The 21,879-nt window shown below is 54.4% G+C and overlaps 1 protein-coding gene across 1 annotated transcript in view; it reads left to right on the forward strand.

The window, feature by feature from the left end:
* OTOG (otogelin) overlaps positions 1-21,879 on the forward strand; it is a gene marked incomplete at both ends in the record, with an annotated part of 84,947 nt that overhangs the window by 57,654 nt on the left and 5,414 nt on the right. The window contains 18 exons of the mRNA XM_082845002.1: positions 332-604; positions 2,382-2,499; positions 3,240-3,319; positions 3,769-5,573; positions 6,398-6,566; positions 6,850-6,995; positions 7,553-7,642; positions 9,166-9,349; positions 11,704-11,924; positions 12,134-12,272; positions 13,999-14,193; positions 14,393-14,605; positions 15,202-15,306; positions 15,503-15,610; positions 16,294-16,395; positions 19,084-19,182; positions 20,468-20,508; positions 21,683-21,758. Coding sequence (XP_082701128.1) covers positions 332-604; positions 2,382-2,499; positions 3,240-3,319; positions 3,769-5,573; positions 6,398-6,566; positions 6,850-6,995; positions 7,553-7,642; positions 9,166-9,349; positions 11,704-11,924; positions 12,134-12,272; positions 13,999-14,193; positions 14,393-14,605; positions 15,202-15,306; positions 15,503-15,610; positions 16,294-16,395; positions 19,084-19,182; positions 20,468-20,508; positions 21,683-21,758 — 4,164 coding nt within the window. The remainder of the gene's footprint in view (positions 1-331; positions 605-2,381; positions 2,500-3,239; positions 3,320-3,768; positions 5,574-6,397; positions 6,567-6,849; positions 6,996-7,552; positions 7,643-9,165; positions 9,350-11,703; positions 11,925-12,133; positions 12,273-13,998; positions 14,194-14,392; positions 14,606-15,201; positions 15,307-15,502; positions 15,611-16,293; positions 16,396-19,083; positions 19,183-20,467; positions 20,509-21,682; positions 21,759-21,879) is intronic.

Raw genomic sequence — 21,879 nt, forward strand, 5'->3', positions numbered from 1 at the left:
GGAGGGTGGAGAGAGGGGAAGAAGGAGGAAGAAAGGAAGGAGGGAATGGAAGGAAGGAGAGAGGGAGGGAGGGAGGAGGGGATAGTTCAGTCACCTCCCCAAGGCTCTGCAGTTGGGGCTTTAACCCCCAACCTTCCCTCCCTCGGGTAGAGGTGGTATGTGCCGAGGGGCAGCCAGCAGGCAGAGGTGGGTGGGCTGAGGGGAGGCGGGCAGGCTGGGAGGAGCAGGACCCAGTCCTGAGTCGCTGAGACTGCAGACGGTGCCTGGGTGTCTGCCCCCTCCCCGCATCCAGACCTCTCTCTGCTGACCTCACCCTCGTGGCTCTTGGCAGACCCAGATGTGATATCCTTGGAGGCAGCGGACAGACCCAACTTCTTCCTCCACGTCATGGCCAATGGGTCTCTGGAGCTGGCCAAGTGGCAGGCCAGCGATGCCTTCCACCACCATGCCTCTTTCTCGCTGCACTCGTGGCATGCGGGCCTGGTGGCCCTCGAGTCCCTGGCGGAGCCTGGGGCCTTCCTTTACGTGTTGGGCCCAGTGCTGGCCCTCCGGCTGTACGAGCACACGGAGGCCTTCCGCCGGGGCACGCTGTTCCGCCTTCTGGGTAGGTGTCCACCCTGCATCGCCCTCAGCTCCTCCGCCCCTGACTCAGCTTCCCTCCCACCTCATCCTTCCAGTTGCCTCCAAGAGACGAGATCCTCACTCTCCTGACACAGGGAAGCCACATGGGTGCCACCCCTGAGATGGGAGGGGGCCCGGCCTCCTTGTTGGTGGCCTAGGGAGCCTTGGGCATTGTGACTTGGGGCCCAGCCAGCTTCCTGGGTCCTGCCTACTCCCACAGGCCATTTACAAGGTCTAAAAATAGGGCGGCCTTTGTGGAAGCCAGAAGACTGATCATTGTGGCCGCAGCTTGACAGCCCGCAGGCTCAGGTTTCTTGCTGATCGGGGCGCATGCCTGCCCTGTGAGCTCAAAGACTGCCCCCTGGGGCACAGCCTGAGGAGGCCACAGCCCCCCTGGCTCCCACGAGAGGCCCAAGAACCTGGGCGGTGATGGGGCAGCTTCGTGCCCTTTCCAGCTGAGACCAGTGGGTTCCAGGGCTTTGCCGTCTCCCTGCCAGGTGGGTGAGCCCCAAAAGTAGTCCTCTGCCTAAACCCTGGAGACAGCGATCACAGTTTCCTTACTGCTCCAGGCTGGCCTCTCTGTCCTGCACGTGCACATGTATGTTTGTGCCTGTGAGGGCCCCCGTGCTGTATGAACGGATCCATTTACATGTACACATGTGTAAATATGTCCCCAGTCAGCCTTTCATTTATCATCCCCCACCGCTCCCAGCCCAGGGCTGGGCCAGCTCACTCTCACATTCAGTGGTCACCTATCAAGTCCACCTGTGAACCCCACCCAGGACAGATTCATCACTGGCTATGATGGCAGGACTTGTGTCCCTTGCTGGAAGACACCCAGGCTCTGAAGGCAGACAGTCCTGATCCCGGTCCTTGGCACTTGGAGGAGCCCCAGCCCCCCTCTCCTTGACCCTGTTTCTTCATCTGTGCAATGGGGATATTTGCCTCAGAAGGTTGTTGTGAGGATTGACTGTATCTCCCGGGCTTTGCTCTGGGCCTGGCTCATAGTAGGTGCTCCCCAGATGGAAGTTCCTAGTTCTGGTCTCAAGGATCTTATAAAAGCAGGCTTCACGGTCAGCAGCAGTTTGGGGACTGGGGATGGGGCTTCGTTAGGATGGGGCTGCCCGGGTGGGATTGCTCCCTCCAGCCTGCTGCTCCATTCCCGGCATCTTCTGTGCTCAGTTTCCTCTTCTGTAAAATGGGGATAATAATAGTGCTACTTCATAGAATTATTGTGAGGATTAATGAGTAAATACTTGTGAAATGTCGAGTGTAGTGCTTGGTGTTAAGAGTTGGCTGTTGTTGTTATTATTATTGTTAGCTACCAACAAGGGGGCAAGCCTGGCCACCAAGGTCCCAGAAGGTCAGGGTGACAAGGCAGCCTTATGGAAAGATCAGGGGTCCCAGCCTCTTCTTTGGCCGCCTCTGAAAGCCCAACTCCAACGGCCCATTCCATAGTCCCACCCCACCCCCGGTCCTCAGCCCCTCCACCAAGTTCCCAGAGTCCCGACCCAAAGATCCCCCAGCCGCCGACCTCAACTCTCAGGAATATGGTTTCCCCTCAGGTTGGATTTGATCTGATTTTGTTTTGTTTTGTTTCATTTCATCTCATTTCAGTCTTCACTTTTCTTGCACGAGTCCATTTATCTCTTCCACGGAGCAGGGTGGGCATGGGCTGAGGTGGGATGACCTCTGTGCTCTGGCACCTGATCAGGAGCTGGGGCTCAGTCTCACTGTCTCGGGTTGGGGCACCTTTCCAGATGCCAAGCGCTCGGGGGCTCCCTACCCCACCTGTGAGTGGCACTACGATGCCTGTGCCAGCCCCTGCTTCCAGACCTGCCAGGACCCACGGGCAGCCAGCTGCCAGGATGTGCCCAGGTGAGGTGGCGTGGATTCAAGGTGTGTACCTCAGTGTATTTGAGCATACACCTGAGTGAATGGGTTTATATGCAGTCTGTGGGTTTAGGCATGAGCATGTACTGTGGTGCGTGTGTATTCACGTGTACTTGTGTAGATGTGTTTTGTGTACTGGGTATGGGGATGTGTGTGAGCCAGAGTGAACCTGCCTGATGTGGGCATATGTGAATGTCAGTTTGTGCACACGTGTGTATAGTTGAGCCTTGTGGGTGTACAAAGGGTGGCTGTGGGTGCACAGCTGTACACAGCTGTGTGTATGTGCACGCGTATGAGCTGCATGCATCTGGGTGTTGGTGCAGCTGGGCGTGTGTGCAGAAGGTACGCTGATGTTTTGGCGGACCGTGTGGACGTATGTGTATCCACGTGAATGGCTTTGAGTCCTGCAGGTGTGGAGGAGGAACGTGAGAATGCGCCTAAATGGAGACACGTGTGCATGTTGTGAGTGTGGGCACAAGTGCGCACATAACCAGACTTTGTTCGTGTTTTCCTCTGTCTGAGGGCAGGAGTGTGCAGCATGCGTGTTTGGGTATGTGTGCTCCTGTACATGCTGTCTCCACGGAGGTTCATGTGAGTGTGTACATGAGATGCACACACACACACGTGTGTCATGAGAAAGGATGAGGTCTGTGCTCCGTCCAGGTGAAAGGCGGTGGCCCTCCTGGTGCTCCAGACCGCTGACTGGCCCCCTGCTCTGTCCTCAGGGTGGAAGGCTGTGTGCCTGTGTGCCCCACCCCCAGGGTCCTGGATCAAGTCACACAGAGATGCGTCTACTTGGAGGACTGTGAGTGGCCTGGACTTCTAATCCCTCCTTGGACCTGTAAACCCCCCGGGTCCCTGGTGAAACAGGGTCAGCACAGGGGCCTCTGGAAGGAGAGCACTCTAGAGCAGGCAGGGACCTCATCTGGTCCATTCCCCCCAGTTCACAGAAAAAATGAGGCCCATGTGGGGAAGGGACTGGCTTGGGTCACGTGTTGAGAATGCGGCCAGACTTAGACCTGAGGGCTCTGGGCTCTGGGCTCAGGGTTTGAGGTGTGGGACAGGGTCCAGACCTGCTGACTTCTCTGGGCCGTCTAACACCACGTGACAGAGTCCCTGACCAGCTGTCAGAAGCTGCCTCCCCCCCTCACCAAGGGCGCCAGCCCAGGAGCCCCACGTCACAGCCCTGCCCGGTGATGACCCCTGCGGCAGCAGTCGCCCCACTGGCTGAGCCTCTTCTCTGGTCTGCCCCAGGTGTGGAGCCTATGGTTTTGGTTCCCACGGAGGCCTTTGGCAACGAGACCCTGCCTCCCAGTCAAGAGCTGCCCACCCCCAGTGACGAGGAGCTGCAGTTTCCACAGGAAGCTCCCGGGGCCCCATCCCACAGGCCAGCACCCACACCAGCTATCCCGCTCACCACGGCCCTGAACCCACCCGTGGCAGCCACTGAGGGGCCAGCTCTGTCTCCAGGCCCCACCCAGACCACTCAGAAGCAGCCACCGGGGGTCACTGCATCCAACGTCCCTGAGCACCCCACAGAGGCCCCAGCCAGCACGGGAGTGACCGCCAGCCACCTGGCCACCCCTCGTGTCCCAGAGCCCTCATCCCTTCCCCTTTCACAGCAGATGCCCACATCAGGCATGGGGGCGGGTGCCATGGAGACGACCAGGGTGACTGTGATCTTTGCGGGAAGCGTCAACATCACAGTCTCCTCCCTGTCACCCCCTGCACCTCGCTTCCCTCTCGTGACCAAAGCCGTGACGGTCCTAGGCCTTGGCTCCTTGCCTGTTAAGACGACACCCCTCCAGCCCTCCCCGAGCCTGGAGTTGCCCGCAAGTCCCTCCTCCAGGCCTGTGGCTTCCCCTGCGGTGACCTCCAGGCCTCCCACTTCCTCAGGATCCCACGAGGCTTTGCCGACACCATCAATAACGGAGGTCGTGACGGGGACAGGGATCCCCCGTCCCGTACAGTCCCAGAGCATTTCCAGTCCCAGCAGCCCCCCAGCTGAGTCTAGAACAGCCGCAGAACAGATTCCTGCCAGTCCCCTGGTGACTGAGATGGTGAAGACAGCGCCATCCACAGAGAAGGTCCAACCTGGGCCCAGCCAGGCCACGGGCCCACCAGCATCCCCACTGCCAAGCCCATTCCCCACGGCCCCGTCCCACCCCGCTTTGGATGCCACCGCAGCCACCAGGCCTCCCGCTCTGCCCTCGGGGCCTGCAACTGCCGCCAGCCTGTCCACAGTCGCTCGTGGCCTGGGGGCCACACCCTTCGCATCTCTGGAGTCAACTCGGCAGCCCCAGCTCCTCTCTGGTCTGCCTCCCGACACCAGCCTGCCCCTGGCCAAGGTGGGCACGTCCGCCCCAGTGGCCACGCCCAGCCCCAGCGTCTCTGCCATCCCCCCTCCACTGCAGCAACAGGCCGCATCTCCCGCCGTGGCCACGACTCTGCCTGCTCGGACACTCAGCCCCGCACTGCCTCTCACCCAGGCTGTCCTGGCCCAGGTGCACCCGCCCAGTCATGTGGTCCCTCAGGCAACAGGCACAGCTCCAGACCTGCTTCTGGGGGCCACGCTGCCAGCCTCTGGGGTCGTGGCTGTGGCTCTGGCTGGGGGGGCGGCCTCCACAGTATCTGCTGGCCCACGGAAGAGCACCACGGAGAAGATGGCCATCCTGTCCGAGCAAGTGTCTCAGCCCACCTGGATATATGGCTCTGCCCAGGGGGGCCCCACAGAGCTCACGCCTGCTGTGGCCCACACTGCTGCTACCTTGGTGACGGAGGCTGAGGGCCCCTGGGCTGGCACCGTACCACTGGTGCCCACGTCCTACCCGCTGAGCAGAGTCTCAGCCAGGACGGCCTCCCGAGAGAGCTCGCTGGTTCTGCTCCCCCAGCTGGCTGAGGTGCATGGCACCTCGGCAGGACCTCAGCCCCAAGCAGAGCCGGAGGGAGAGGCCACCACCGAGCAGTCTGGGCGCTCGGCTCCAGCCCAGAGCATCTCGGCAGGTCCGGCCGTGTCCTTGGCCACCACCGCTGAAGCCAGTACACCTGAAATCTGTGTCGTGAGTGACTTGTCTGGGTTCTGCCCCTGTATGTGAACCCTCCATGCTTTCCCTCCTCCTGTGCCCCGGGGCTTGGACACCATCGTGCTCTCACATCCTCAAGGTCGACGGCGGCGTCTCCTTAGCCAGCTTCCAGGCTGCCAGATGGCCGTTTAGTCACCATCCTGACCCCTGCCCCAAGCTCTTGGAGCCTGCAAATTCTCCAAGCTCCTCTGGGCCTCTGATGCCATAGCAGATCCCTCCATGCCCCACTTGGGACACAGGGGCCCATTGGACGGCTTGGTGTGACAGCATGGTGTGCTGTTGTGTGCATTGCATGTATGTGTGTACCCATATGGGGCTGTGTGTGAACTCGTTTGTGTTTACGTGTATGGGACTCCATGTGAATGCTTATCTGTCTGTGTGTGTGTTCTTGTGCATGTGATGTGTGGTGTTGCAAGGTGGTATATGTCTGTGCGTTTGTAAGAAAAGAGATAAACTGTGTGTGCGTGCATGTGCTTGGGTTTCTACGAGTCTGAGCTGGCGGACCTGCTATGTACCTAGAACTCTCTGCAGGGCCAGGTGGATGTGCAGACTCTCTGGGACTCAGTCCCCTGACCCCAGTCTCGCTCTTAGCCCAGCCCTAGGCCCCCAGTGGTGTGTTGGGTGGGTGGAGGGAGGATGAAGGCACCATTCCCTTGTCGTTGTACCTCAGGGTCCCCTACCTGCCAGAACCTATGGGGTAAGGATCTGGGCCCTCACGGCTTGGGGGTAGGTGGGGCAGGGAATGAGTGACCGTGGTCCCAAGGGGATCGCTCAGGCTGTTCCTCCACCCTGTGCCCCAGCCAATCGCCGAGGAGGACTGCGTCCGCCACATCTGCCTGGAGGGCCAACTGATCCGAGTGAACCAGTCCCAGCACTGTCCCCAGGGCACTGCGCCTCCTAGCTGTGGGGTCCTGGGCCTCGCAGTGAGGGTGGGCGGTGACCGCTGCTGCCCCTTCTGGGAGTGTGCCTGTGAGTCGTGGGGTCCGCGGGTGCCTCCCATGTCTTTCTCGTACCCTGAACGCGGCACAATCTCTGCCCCTCTCCTGTGTGCTTTCCAGCCTCAGGGTAACCCTGACATGAACCCCCTGTGGGACCTCTGACCTGGCAGATTTCCTACCCTCGTGACCTCTGATCACTGTGTGACCGTCCAGCCCCCCAAGGCCTCTGGATCACCCAGGAGAAGGCCTCATGTTCCCGGGTGGCCTTGGCCCCAGGGGCATCTGTTTGTTCTTCTCGTCCCTGCCCTCCCCAGGCCGGTGCTCAATCTTCCCTGATCTGAGCTTTGTCACCTTCGACGGGAGCTATGTAGCCCTGTTCAAGGAGGCCATCTACATCCTCAGCCAGAGCCCCGATGAAATGGTCACTGTTCACGTCCTCGACTGCAAAAGTGCCAACCTGGTGACTGTCCCCGGCTTCCCTTCCTGCTGGGGCCTTGGGACCTGACTAGGTTTGGAGGGGAGATTGAGCAGTGAGTTGGGTTTTGAGGGTTATCAGAGGCGAGGACAATGAAGAGGCCCCTGCAGCAGCTCCGTCTGTCTCAGTCATGGGGCTCCTCTGGAACCAGCGCCTGGGGAAAGAGTGAGTGGAGCGCCACCTCCTGGCCCTTCCTGGGGCCTGCACCGTTCCCAGCTGCCTAGGCCCCTGTGAGAGGCACTGAAATGCAGAGGAGCTGGGATGCCACCCCTAGGATATGGCCTGTGGTCAAGGGTGCTGGCTGCAGGGAACCGCCTACTAGGATGCTCCCATGAGCCAGGTGAAAGGAGGCAGCTTTCTGGGGGGCTTGCAGGAGGTCAGGCGGAAGCAGAATGTTCCGTGGGACTCCGTGCACCATCTGCACAGCCCCAGTGGGTGCCCCTAGCATATTGAGGCGAGGTTGGGTTGCGGGGGAAGAGTTGCTCCCCAGGAGGAGGCGGCAGCAGGGCTCCAGGTAGATGAGGGCTGGGTTCTCTCTGCAGGGGCACCTGAACTGGCCGCCGTTCTGCCTGGTGATGCTGAATGTGACTCACCTGACCCATCAGGTCACCATTGACCGCTTCAACCGGAAGGTGAGTGCATCAAAGAGCAAGCCCCCAGGGAAGGGCAGCAGTCAGGCAAGGGGTGGGGCATCGGGGGAGGAGGGGCTTTGAGGCTTATTCACAACTGGGAGTAAGGGAAGGGAGGGATCCTCTAAAAGAAAAATAATGCAAAATGAGGTATATTTGGAGGTGATTTTAATTAGAATATTTGTGGCCACTCTTAATGTCAGGGGAGGAAGTGTACCAGGAGGAATGTTGCGACCGAAAAGAAGTTAAATGGCAAGAGACAGTAGCCTTAAATGATTGTGGTTAAAATATCTCGCTTCTGCAATTTTTACAAAAATATAAGGCCATGTGAACACACTAAGCTGCATCGGCTTCACATCAAGCCCACCTCTGTCAAGGAGGCTGGTGCCCAGCCACAGCCCACCCTCTGTGGGGTACCCACCCCGAAGGCTCTGCCTCAGCTCTTCCCAGGGGGAGGGTGAGTAGGGCTGACTCATCTCTTCCTCAGGTCCCAAAGTGTCGGCTCTCCCCACCTATTCCTGAGCTCAGACCTGCAGCCCTGTTACTAGAATCTGCTCTTGAACATTGAACACAAGGGCCACACCTTGTGAGACTCCCAGGAACAAGGCTTAGGGCAGTGGGTTTTCCATGAGATGAAGGCTTAAGCATAAAACTCCCTGGGTTTCATCCCAGGTGCTCCAGCATTGTGGAGCCCATGGCCCTGTCTGTACAGCTCAGAAGGCTAGATTGAGAGAGCCAGGGACTTGCCCAAGGTCAAAGTTTTCCGACTACTGGGCTAGGGCTTCCTCTATTCAACACAGTAGTTTATGCACTGGATAATTTGCAAAGTGATTAATAAAACAGTGATTCTTGGATGGGAGGGTATAAAGTCATTATAAATATTTAAAAATCCTAATATTATCATCTCCCATTTCCACATAGTAAAACTAATAATACATACAAATTTAACCTTGTCTGTAAGTAGCAGGGGTTGTAGCTTTGAGTTTAAAGTGTTGCATATTTAACAAACATTGCTTGAGCCCCCAATTCATGTCAGGCCCAAAGGCAGGTGCTGGGGATTCAAAGGTGAGTGAGACACAGTTTCTGCCCTTAAGAGACTCACAGCCCATGGAGGGCCTTGATGAGGGAACAAATCTGTCTTAAAGGACGGTACAGAGCGGGGGAGACCCCAGAGAAAGGGGTACCCAACCCAGCGGCTGGGGATTTAGGGTCAGTCTCCCAGAAGAAATGAGCTGAGCAGAATCAGAAGAAAAGAGCGTGATTAGAAGGGCTCAGGATTCTTTGGGCATGGAGATGTCGCCTGCCTCCAGCTGTTGCATTTCTTGTCTCATTGTTTTGTGCTCATAACATGTTTTTAGAACTTTTCCATGCCACCTTGGACTGTGTCTTGGGTGCGTGTGAAACAGAGCCTGCCATGTAGCAGATGCTTAATAACTGCTAGTTGGATAAATGGATGGAGGGAGGGAGGGAGGGACGGATGGACAGGCAGACAAGCTGTGCTCACATTGAACACCCTCCCCCACAAGGTGTTTGTGGACTTGCAGCCTGTGTGGCCCCCTGTGAGCAGGTACGGGTTCACAATTGAGGACACAGGCCACATGTATGTGATCCGGACACCATCACACATCCAGATCCAGTGGCTCCACAGCTCAGGACTCATGATCCTGGAGGCCAGCAAAGCCAGCAAACCCCAGGGCCGTGGACTCTGCGGTGAGGTGGGACCCAGCTGGGGGGGAGGGGGATGCTTCCTGGATCCACCTCTGCCCCCAGACACAGGTTCCCCTGGAACAGGGAAAGCTGGGACAGAGTGCTGGGCCAGAGGTGGGACCAGCAGAGCTGCCAGGGCAGAGACCTAATGTCTTGTGGCTGAAGCTGCCAGCAGGGAGATGGCGCAGGGCTCTGGCCTTGGCCAGTTGTCACTTCGGCCGAGATTGTCAGCTTCCCTGATCGCTTCCTAACACCAGATAATCTTCCCTGTCTGCATATGCCTGGGCACTTCACAAAACACTTCTACACTCTGATCTCACTTATTCCAGGTCATCCACACAATAGCCCTGAGGGATGGCCATCGAACTAAAGAAGAAAGGGGGCTCAGAGAGTTTAAGTGGCTTGCCTAAGATCACACAGCAGAGCTGCCACAACACAGAACTAGTGCTCTTCAGACCGCAGCATGGTTGCAGAGAGCATGCCTTAAGGGCCTGGATGTATTTTGATAAGAACAAGGGGTACAGGAGGAGTCTAAGTGTGGACTGCTGCTCCTTGCAGGTGCAGAAGGATGTGGGCCCCCATAAGGTGCTCCATGACAAACTGTTGTGATTATGATGATGGATGACATAGGAATACTTACACACACATACTTGCATGCCCTCCATCCGTAAATCTGCACCCATTTTATTCATTCACAGTCATGCCTCTGTGTTCAAAATGCCTTCTACACATGAGCTAACACGTGTGAGCCTGCTCCCTGCTCATTCTTTCATTTGTGCAACACATAAACACATATTTACTATGTACCAGTCACTAGGGACAGAACAGTAGGCAAAAAAGACAAAATGTGTCTTATGAAGCTTCCATTCCTACTGGCACAAGCATCTCTCCTTACACACACACACACACACACACAACCACCACCATCCCCACCTCCTCTGCTATCCCTTTCTCACCATTTTTTCCTTCTACTATTTGTGCCTGATGCAGAGCGCTGTGGTCAGCCTCTGGTGGGCCAGCTCCTCCCTAGGATGCCTTAGTGACACCCTTCAGTGACTCAATGCCAAGACCAAAAATCTGACCATTGGGACTGTTGATAAAAATCTGAGGATTTTGTAGTAACTCATGCTTTATATTCACGAAATCGGTGCCTGGAGGTGTCAGAGCAGAAGTCAGCGAATTTACTTCTATTTTATCCAGACTAACATTGGTATCTTGGGCACCAGCTAGGCAACTTGGGGGAATATTGAGAGAGTGAGACTATAAGGGAAAATGAATCTTTGCACGCAGAGAGCAAACCAGACCTGCAAACTGAACCTGTTACACAGAATTGGGACAGTCATGGACGGTGCATCTGAGGGGCCCGTGAAGGAAGGACTTCTGAGAAAGTGTTTCAGACAGAAGGAGCAACATAAGCAAAGTCAAGGGCAGGGAAGTGTGTGTTTGGAGCCTAGAGTGTGAGAGATGAAGCTGGAGGTTAAGGTCATGTTAGAAGCTGTGCCAGATAAACTTCAGCCCTGCCCCCGTCTCAGTGCCTTAACACAACAGAAGTTTATTCCTTGCACACGTAAATTCCCAAATGGAGATTCCTTCCATCCTGTGGCTCTGCCATTTTCAACACAAGCTTCCAACTGCCCAGAAGGGGAAAGAGCTGGGCAGGTTTTATGGATCCAACCTGGAAGTGGTGCCCATCACCTTCACTCACGGTCCATTGGTGGGGACTTACCACATGGTCTCACCAACCACGGGATAGCCTGGGAGAAATAGGCTAGTGGACCGCCCAGGAAGAAGAGGAAACAGGTGTTATAATTAGCTAGCAATCTCTGCTAAAGCAGATGTTTTGGAGTAACTTTTAATTTTGATATAACGTTAAACTTAAAAGTTGCAAAAATAGTATAAGGAACTCCTGTGTACTTTTGACCCAGATTTACCAAGTGTTCACGGTTTGCCTGTTTGCTTCTCTTTCTCTCTCTCTCCATGTATATATATATGTATATATTATATATATACATATGCGTGTATATATGCATTTATATACGTATATATGCCTTTTTATATATTCATTTTTCTATGCATATACCTTTTACATAAATGCATTTTTTCTGAACCATTTGCAAGTATGTTTGAGACATTGTGTTCCTTTATCCTTAGATACTTTGGTGTGTATTTCCTAAACAAAGACAGTTTCTTACACAGTGCATTTCTTAGCTTCTCTGTACCTTATTTCTCTCACCTATAAAATGGGGATAACAGTGATACCAGTCTCAAAGAATTATTGTGAGGAATATTCAGTGTGACAGCTGGGGACCTGGGAGTGGTGATTATTATGGCCACTGGGGTAATTATGCCCCTTTCAGGTATCTGTGATGGGGACGCAGCCAATGACCTCACCCTGGAGGATGGCTCTGTGATGGGTGAGGCCGAGGACCCTGCTCCCTTTCTGGACAGCTGGCAGGTGCCCAGCTCCCTGACCTCGGTGGGCCAGACCCGCTTCCGCCCGGACAGCTGTGCCACGGCCGACTGCTCTCCCTGCCTTCGCATGGTGTCCAACCACACATTCAGCGTCTGCCACAGCTTTGTAGGTGTCACCTGGGTCCAGCATGGGGGGACCTCCTGGGCTGAGAATGGCAGCATCTACCTGCAGGGGGCAAGCTCCCTAGAGGTGTTGATCTTGGGACAGATTGGGAGCCTGCCAAAGTCCGTGTTGCCCCTGGGCCGGGCTGGGAGGAGCTGAGCCCTGAGATATGGGGGATGCGGGTAGGCAGCACCATCTGATGCACGGCCCAGGTCACCCCGGAGTCATTCTGTGAGCTGTGGATCCGGGACACCAAGTACTTGCAGCAGCCCTGCGTGGCACTGACCGTGTACGTGGCCATGTGCCACAAGTTCCACGTGTGCATCAAGTGGCGACGCTCCGACTACTGCCGTGAGTTGCAGGGGTGGAGAGGGGGAGGGGGAGGAGAGGGGAGGGGAGGGGGAGGAGAGGGGAGGGGGAGGGGGAGGAGAGGGGAAGGGCGGGGGGTGTCTTCTCCATGGCTGCTGTAACTGTCACCCCTCACCCCTGTTAGAGTGGGAGAAGGGCTCACAGACCTGAGTCCAGGTCTAGGCTTTCCCAGATTTAATTAGTCATTCACTCACTAATGGATATTAATTAATAAATTTATAAATATTTTCTAAATAAATCTATAAACATACTAACAAATTAAAAATTTTAACTTTTATTATACTTTATATAAATACATCAAATACATGTTTTATGTTGATTATTTAGTTTCTTTGAGTCTCCTCTGTTAAATGGGGGCAGTCATAGCACTTTCTTGAGGGTCGTTTTGAAGATGACATGAGATAATGTGTACAGAGTGCCGCACAGAGGCCCATCACACGTTACTATCCAGTAAATATTAGTTCCTTTCTCTTGACTTCTAGTCATGTTTCTCTTTTCGTCTCTCCTCTCCTTCGTTGAGGATGGACGTGAGAGCCATTCCTCCCCACCCCCATTAGGTTTGCACTAGTCGGGTAGGCAGGGGTGGACCAGCCTAGAGTATTTTGATTTATAAATGTGAACACATCCAGAAAGGCTGGAAACAGCTCAAAGGAAGGCCACACCTATAATAAGACAGATAGCAGATGAAAAGACAAAATCGTCTAGAGTAGTGTTTTTCAAACTGTGGATCCCAGCTCAGTGGGTATGAAATCAGCATACCCACTGATTTGGGTGTCAGCATCAGCATTTTTAAAATGCAATAGAATAAAAAATACTCGTGTGTTCTGCACCTAGAATGATTAAGTGTTGTCTTGTGAAAAGGTTTTTTGTTTCAATATATCAGTGATTCTCAATCCCAGCTACCCTTTGAAATCACCCAGGGAACTTCAAAAAGTACTCATGCTTGGACCCCACAATCAGAAATGCTAATTCAGTTGGTCTGAGGTGGAATCCCAGCCATGGTGTTGCAAAAGCTCTCAGTGATTCTTTTATAGCGGCTTGAGGAGCACTGTTTACATGCACGTGTATATTGGACCACAACGTGAGATCTAGTTTTTACAATCAAGAAAGTTTGGAGGGCTTCCCTGGTGGCGCAGTGGTTGAGAGTCCACCTGCTGATGCAGGGGACACGGGTTCGTGCCCCGGTCCGGGAAGATCCCACATGCTGCGGAGCGGCTGGGCCCGTGAGCCATGGCCACTGAGCCTGCGCGTCCGGAGCCTGTGCTCCGCAGTGGGAGAGGCCACACCAGTGAGAGGCCCGCATACCGCAAAAAAAAAAAAAAAAAAAAAGTTTGGAAACACTGATCTATAGCAAGGGGTTGGCAAATGTTTTCTGTAAAGGACCAGACAGTAAATATTTGAGGCTTTTGGGACCATATGGTCTCTGTCACAATCACTCAGCTCTGCTCTTGTAGTACAAAAGCAGCCAGATACAAGAGGTAAATGAATGGGTGTGGCTGTGTTTCAATAAAACTTTATTTGCAGAAACAGGCAGCAGGCTGGATTTGGGCTGTGGGCTGTGCTTTGCTGGCTCCTGATCTAGAGGAAGGAGGCAATGACACTAAAACCCTTTGCACTCTCTGCTGAGGCACAGATGATGCTCTGAACCCCCTCCTCACTCTGCCTGGGGTCTGAGCTCAGGCTGGTGCCCGCTGCTGTGCCCCTGCAGCCTTCCTGTGCCCCAGCGACTCCACATACCAGGCATGTGTGGCAGCCTGTGAGCCCCCTGAGACGTGCCAGGATGGGTTGCTGGGCCCGCTGGACCCAGAGCAGTGCCAGGTGCTGGGCGAGGCCTGTGTCTGCTCTGAGGGCACTATCTTGCACCGGCGCCGCTCGGGGTTCTGCATCCCCGAGGAGAAGTGCGGTAGGTTCCTGCCCTCCCTGGGCAGGCCCTCTCCTCAACCTAGGGTCTCCTTCACCCTCCTGCTACCCATGGCTGAGGCCCCCTGCATCCCTCCAGGTCTGCTCTGGGGGTGGTCAGTTTCCCAGGGAGGGTCTGGCCTGGGACAGTCTGGGTCTCCCCACCTTCCTCAGTCCCCTGCACCCCGCCATGCCCACCGCAGCCTGCACGGACAGCACGGGGGTGCCGCGGGCCCTGGGGGAGACCTGGAACAGCTCCCTCAGTGGCTGCTCTCAGCACCAGTGCCAAGCTCCGGACACCATCGTCCCAGTGGGACCAGGCTGCCCAGAGCCCCGCCCTGAAATCTGCCCGCGCTTCGGGGAGGTGGCTCTGCTCCTGCCCACCGAGGATCCCTGCTGCCTGGGGACTGTTTGCGGTGAGTCCCACCCTGCACTTCCCTAGACCTCAACTGTAAGATGGTTAAAAGGCTCCAGCTCTGCCTCTTAACCTAGATGGATAGGATAAGACCTGGAGAAATGAAAATGTCTTATGGGGGTGTGTTGGGGGGAGTGGAGGACCTGCGGTGGGGTAGGGGAGCTGTGCCCTATGAGTCAGCGTGGGGCACGGCTTAAAGGCACGGGCTCTGGAGCCAGGCAGCCTGGTGGATGCTCCCGCCACCACCTTGCAGCCTTGTGACCTCAGGAGATCGTTTAACATCCTCCGTGCCTCGGTCAATTCTGTAACATGAGGCTGATAATAGTACCCACCTTCTGGGTCGTTATGAGAATGACAGAAGTTGATACTGATCTAGTAGAACAGCAGTGGGCATATGGCCCAGCTCAATGAATGTTAACTCTGATTGCTCTTCTGTCTCAGTCCTGGACCCTGTGTGACCCTCAGAGGCCCCCTCCAAGAACATGGGTCCTGGAGGCTAGGGGAAGTACTGGGGGCCAGGTGTCCAGGGGCTGGGCATTGCTGGAGGCTGAGGGAGTCCCAGCCTCCAGGTGACAGTCCCTGTGGCCCCTGGGCCAGTGTGTAACCAGACTCTGTGTGAGGGCCTCGCCCCCACCTGCAGCCCAGGCCACCGACTCCTCACCCACTTCCAGGAGGACTCCTGCTGCCCCAGCTACAGCTGTGGTGAGAGGTCCCAGCGTGGGGGATAGGGGAGGATACCTACCACCCAGGGGCAGGGAAGCCCTGCAGCCGGGCGAGGGGAGCAAGGACAGCTCTGGGGACTGGGTTCTGGCTGGAGATTAAAGCAGAGCTAGGGTGGGGGTCCAGGTGTGGCCATGCAGGGTCTGCTCCCAGTGCCAAAATTCTGTCTTTTCCCCAGAGTGTGACCCAGACCTGTGTGAGGCAGAGCCGGTCCCCAGCTGTCGCCAGGACCAGACCCTGATTGCGGGGCGCCTGGGGGAATCGTGCTGCATCTTCTACTTCTGTGGTGGGTCGATATGCCATCAGACGTTAACATGCATGCCTGGATCCCAGCCACCTCCTTCCTCACCCCTGCTTCCCTGGGTGGCTGGGAGGAAAGGGTGGGGATCTTCTGGTGGAGTGGGCATGGGGAGAAGGGTGAGACCTCTGTCCAAAAGAAGTGTAGGAAGAAGAGGAAACCACCACCGCTTCACCCCATACATTACTGAGCACAAGAAAATTGGTGCTTGTTCAGTGTAAGAGTTTAGGTGGTTGTGAGAGAGAACTTGCAGGTTCTGCCTCCAGGACAGGTCACACAGGACTGTGGAACATTGCTAGTGTTACCGAACCAAACTTGCGTCCTCTCGTCTGCATGCAGTACAGCCAATCTACTGACACTGGGATGGGATGAAGGAAAGGGCAGCGCTTATTGCAGGTGCCAAGCAAGGAGAACAGGTGGCTAATGCTCAAAAGACCCAAATTCCTTGCTTGGCGCCTGCAATAAATGCTGCCCTTTCCTTCATCCCATGCCAGTGTCAGGAGATTGGCGGTACTGCACACAGGTGAGCAGACCCAAGTTTGGTTCGGTAATGCTATGAGTCTGGCTCCTGTCACACCTGGGGTTTAGGTGCCTCCCCCAGCAACCTGCTCTGTACCATGCTCCCCAGGAGAGGTACTTCCTTTGACAGCGGTGCCCTTCTCTCCCCTCAGTCTGTGGCGACTGTCCAGATCCCATCCCCGAGTGTCAGGAAGGGGAGGCGCTCACCGTGGACAGGAACACCACGGAGCTCTGCTGCCCTCTGTACCAGTGTGGTGAGTCCTGCTGGATGTGGGGGCCAGGGCCGGAAGGGGCTCCAGGGACCTTCACAGAGTCCTCACCCTAGGACCAATGGGAGTTCAACAGGGGGCAACAGGGAGCCCCCAGGTGGCGAGCTCTGGGGAAGCAATGGAAGGAGGCCCCACCCAAGGAAGCTGGGCCAGGCCCTGGGAGCTGGATGGCAGGGGTACAGGCTGTCACATAGGTGGCTCTGAGGCTTCCTAAGGAAAGTCCCTGCTCCCTCCATGGAGGCTCCCAGGGGCCAGGGAGAGGCCTGGGTTGAGGGACAAATGCTTAGTCTACTCTCATTCTCCCGGCCTGGATCCACAGTCCTCATTCACTGACTGACCCAAGGCCCCTGCCTCGGGGTCCCTTTCGCCACTGTTACCATAGTACCTGCACGCGGCTGTATTTTAAAGCCTCTGAAGCTCTTTTATTTTGCAATGATGAATAAAAGTGAGCCCTTTCTGATATTTTTACAGGACATAACACCTGTGTGTAGGACGTACCTTAACATAGTTCTGTATACTGTGTACAGTGTACTGTACCTTAATTGTGCCTAATAAGCATCATGGACTTTAAGCAAACCTAATTAACAAAATGTTTGAATTTCAATATGACTTAATTTACAAAAATTCCTTTCCCTACCGACTGTAGGAAAGATGTGAAGTAGACTGAACTGGCACAGAGCAGTGTAGGGCGGGGCCTCCTCCAGGATACCCCAAGGGCAACCCCGACTGGTTCAATGTCAAGAACCAACTTTGAAACAATGTAGGCTCCCACTGAGAGTTCCCCAAAGGGCTTGATACCCGACCAAGTAGCTCCACCTGGGGGCTCAGAGGCCGCTTGTCATAAAGTGTTTACAAAGCTCATCTGAGGAGAGGATCAGTGTCCTTCCTCTCCAGCCTCTCTCCTCATCTCTCCTCCTCAGCCTCCCTCTTCCTGTTTCTCAGAAAGTACTCCGGCAACGTGGAGTGAGTACAGGCATATGGAGTCAGTCAGCGTTTTGAGCCCCAGCCATTTACTAGCTGTGTGACCTGGGGCAGTGTACAACCTCTCTGAGCCAAGGTTCCTCATTTGTGTAATGGTGATAATAGTATGTACCTCGAGGGGCTGTTGTGAAGGTTAGAGATAATATATGTAAAGTGTGTGCTGTGTACATAGTACCTTAATATAACAGTGCTTGGCATATAGTAGGTGCTCAATAAACAGAGGCCATCGATATTATTACCTTGTCCCAGTCTTCATTATACTTCTCTTACAAAAGCACTACCAAAGCCTTGTAGAAAGTACAGAATCCAAGTAAATACAAGAAAATGAAAACACTATTTTCCTACCTCCCAGCCATTTCATTGTCAGTATCCTCCAATTCAGTACAGATTCTTCTAGATATTCTCCCCCTTTAGGTAAGTCTGTTTTACCAAAATGAGGTCATACTGTACATGCTCTTTTTTAGCCAGGTATTTTCAGTTAATGATGTTTACCTTTCATGTTGATACATTTTCAAGTCATAGCATACCAGTCCATGGTTTTTCTGGTCTGTTCAATCCAGGATTCCATCCAGATCCACACATTAACATTATGTCTCTTAAATGTCTTTTAATCTAGCACATGTTCTTTCTTCTGTATGATACTAAATTACAGAGTTTGGGCTATGGTCCTGCAGAAGGTCTCATGTTCTGGATTTATCTTGTTTCTTCCCCTTGGAACCATTTACCTTGCTCTTCTGTCCACTGTGCTTCCTGTAAACTGGAAATTAGATCCAAGGCTTGGTGGCTTCAGATTAAAAATCTTTGGCTACACTGTCCTCGAGCTTCATAGGACATCACACCAGGAGACGCGTGCTCTGCGGTTGAGCCACTCTAACCGAGGTTCACGTTGGCCCTGGATTAGGGTGGTAGCTGTCTCATCTGTCCATCTTACATTTACAAATTTCCTCTTTCAACCAGAAAGTAACCGGTTATTTGGACATTATACAAATGTCCTTCTCCCTCTACCTCTTATGTTTTTGAAACACTGATTAATACTCCTTACCTGTGCCAATAATTTCTTTTTGTAAATCAAATAAGTTTTACAATCTTTCACCTTCAGCGTTGACCCTGGCACCTCCCCTCTTCACCAAAAAGTTGTGTCCAGGGATTCCTTGCTCCTTGCCTTGGTCTCTCAATAAATGAGAATGGCCGAGGAATCCTAAACTAAGAGGGGACTGGCTGGAGAGCAGGAAGAAGGGAAGTGTGAGCCCTAGAGTGTAGCATCTGCTGAAGCAGAGCAGGCTCCATGTGGGCTACAAGAGGGTGACGTCTCCACAGCGTAGGAGAAGCTGTGTTCTTCTTAGAGAGAAACTGTCACATCAGCGGAGCTTCACCTGGTCACCTGCTCCCCTCTGACCACTTCTCTCAGGGTGACACAGCATCCAAGGGAGGGAGGCCCAGCTGAGTGAATTTAAGGTTCTGACACTGTCAGGTCGCTAGTGCCTCCCAGGGCAGAACGAGGGCCTCCTGATGTAGTTCTACGGGGAGACTTCAGTAGCCCAGTCTTCTCCTCTGGACCCCAGAGGGTGTCTGAGGACATCGGGGGGACCTCGGAGGAGCTAGGAGGTACCCCTCCTTAGCCAGTGTGTTTCTGAGGATTCCAGCTCCAAGGTGTCTGTGGCTGACGTGTCCCCTGCCTCCCTGCCCATGCAGTGTGTGAGAGCTTCCGCTGTCCCCACATACAGTGTGTCATGGGCACTGTCCTGGTGGAGGTGTGGAGCCCAGACCGCTGCTGCCCCTACAAGTCCTGTGGTAAGTCCCCGCACAGGGACACCCCTCCCCAAAGGCAGAGATCCAGGCCCCTGGGGGGAGGGGGAGCCGGGCCACCACTGTCCACTCGGCTCAGATTCGACCCCTCCAGAGTCACTAGAGGGAAGCCGCCAAAATGGCCCTCCCGCTGCACCCGCTCCCTGAGTGCTGAACATTCTTTGCCTCCCCAGGATAAAAGAAGGAAAAAAACAACTTCCTGTTCCAAAAAGGAACTTCTCCACCTTAAAAAGTCTTTATTGCAACCGTCTGATAGTAAATATGATTCTGTTCAAATTCGCCTCAAATCCTTTTGAGAAGCAGGCAGGGAGTGGCAGTGATCAGTAATGAACACCTGCGAGCTTTGTATAAAAATTTTTTCAGGGACCTCCCTGGCAGTCCAATGGTTAGGAGGACTTCGCCTTCCAATGCAGGTGGTGCAGGTTCAGTCCCTGGTCGGGGAGCTAAGATCCCACATGCCTCGGGGCCAAAAAACCAAAACATAAAACAGAAGCAATATTGTAACAAATTCAATAAAGACTTTAAAAATGGTCCACATCAAAAAAATCTTTTTAGAAAGATGTTTTTCGAAAAAAAGTTGAGAAACTCTGTTTCTCAGCTTGCTTTTTCAGGGCCTCACTAGAATGTAAACTTCACAAGGGCAGGAATTTTAGTCTGTTTTATCCATGGCTTTGTCCCCAGAACAGAGAAAAATCTCGGCATATAGGCACCTAAAACTATTTGCTGCATGAATAGGTGACTCCCAAGTGTGTTTCACAGCCACTGTGACCTTGACTTCTCCTCCTCCTGAAGCTAGAACTGCTGGAGCCCTTACGTTAGTCAGCGGTGCCTCGGCCATCAGCTCCCTCGCAGCTTAGAACTGGACCTGCTCACGGGCGAAGGCTTGGAGTAGAGCTCAGCTGGCTGAGCACATATATATTTAGGAAATGCAGATGGTCAGAAATTCCACCCTTGCCTTGTTCCTTCCTGGAGAGGCCCCATTCTGCTCTAGAATGTGCTCCGGAGCACGGGGAAGGATGAAGCCCAGGTGACGGAAGGGAACCTGGTATTGATCCATCTACCTGTTTATCCTCCCTGCACATTCTATGTGGAGCTCGGCATTTGGACCCATCACGCCCCACCTGCCCAACCAGGGGAGCTGCAGCCCCTATGCAGGATGGAGGGCAGCTAGAGGAGGAGCTGCACCTGCAGTGAGGGGTCTGGGAGGCTCAGGGGGACTCCCACCTGGACACCTCTGGTGAGGTGGGTCCCGTCCCCTCCTGTTTTTCAGAGTGTGACTGCGACACAATCCCAGTGCCCCGGTGCCATCTGGTATGAAGACCCTGCTCCTCCCCACTCCCCCTGGTCTGCCTCCCCCTTTTTCTTTCCTTCTCTTTCCCTTCTCTTGGAGACCCTATTCCTTTAATCTAGTGCAATGAGCCTTGAATTGCAAGTCAGCATTCTCATCCCAAGCTCTGCTGTCTGGGCACAGTGCCCTCGCTTGTAAAGTGGGCCTGATCATGCTTCAGAGTTGTGGTGAGGATTAAGTACTATGATGACGCTGATGCTGATGCTGGTGATGATGCTGGTGGTGATGCTGGTGATGATGCTGGTGATGATGCTGGTGGGGATGGTGCGGGTGGTGGGGATGGTGGGAATGATGATGATGGTGATGATGTAATGGTGATGGTGGGGATGGTGGTGGTGGTGGTGAAGAAGATGCTGCTGCTGCTGGGGATGGCAGGGATGATGGTGATGGTGATACTCATGACGGTAGCTAATGTTTACCTAGAGCTAACTATATGCCAGGAACTTTCCTAGGCCTTTTATGTCTATTATCATATTAATTCTCACGACAGCCCAATGAGATTGCGTCTATGGTTATTTCAATTATACAAACAAGAAAACTAAGGTTAAGGTCATGTAGCTAGTAAATCACGGAGCCTGGATTGCAACCAGGATATCTGACTCCAGAGAACATGCCCTTAACCACCAGGCTGCATGGCCACTGAGAGAAGTGAAAATACTTTAAGAAATGGAAAGTTATGCTTAAAGTTATGTTTTCTACATGATTTTTTGGATTATAAGTCTTCCCTCTTTCCCACCTAGCCCACATTTTCTCTCATTTTGTCCCCTATCCCATCCTCTTCTCCTTTTAACTGGTGAGAAGGAAGGGAAGCGTATGAGCCGGGCAGGGCCGGCAGCCATGCAGGGGGCCCTCGCTGATGTGGCCAGTGGGTGCTCAGAATGACAGGGGAGTCCTGAGGCCTGGGAGAGGACATGCGGGGAGGCTCGGGAGCCACATGGGCATCCTCGAGGGAAGGTGACTGAGCTCACAGGGTGCCAAGGGCCCCCCTGGCTAACAGGCCTGCCAGCCCCTCCCCGCCGCCGACTCCCGCCCACTGCAAGGAGACGACTGACAAGAGAGGGCCCCAGGTGGCAGGCTGCTCCCGACGGTGGGGCTGGGTCTCCTCACCTGGGGTGCTAACGGCCTCTGCCCACCCAGTGGGAGATGTCCCAGCTGGACGAGGCGTTCATGCAGAGCGCGGAGAACGTGTGTGGCTGCACCAAATACGAGTGCGGTGAGTGGGGAGGGGGAGCCGGGGAGGTGGGCCAAGCTGAGTGAGCCAGGGGGGCGCAGCCAGCCTGGGGCCAGTGTGGGCGCTGGGCTCTCGGTGACTGTCGCCGCCCTGCTTGCCCATC

The sequence above is a fragment of the Leucopleurus acutus genome (genome assembly GCF_964270905.1).
Source record: "Leucopleurus acutus genome assembly, chromosome: 8".
Taxonomy (NCBI): domain Eukaryota; kingdom Metazoa; phylum Chordata; class Mammalia; order Artiodactyla; family Delphinidae; genus Leucopleurus; species Leucopleurus acutus.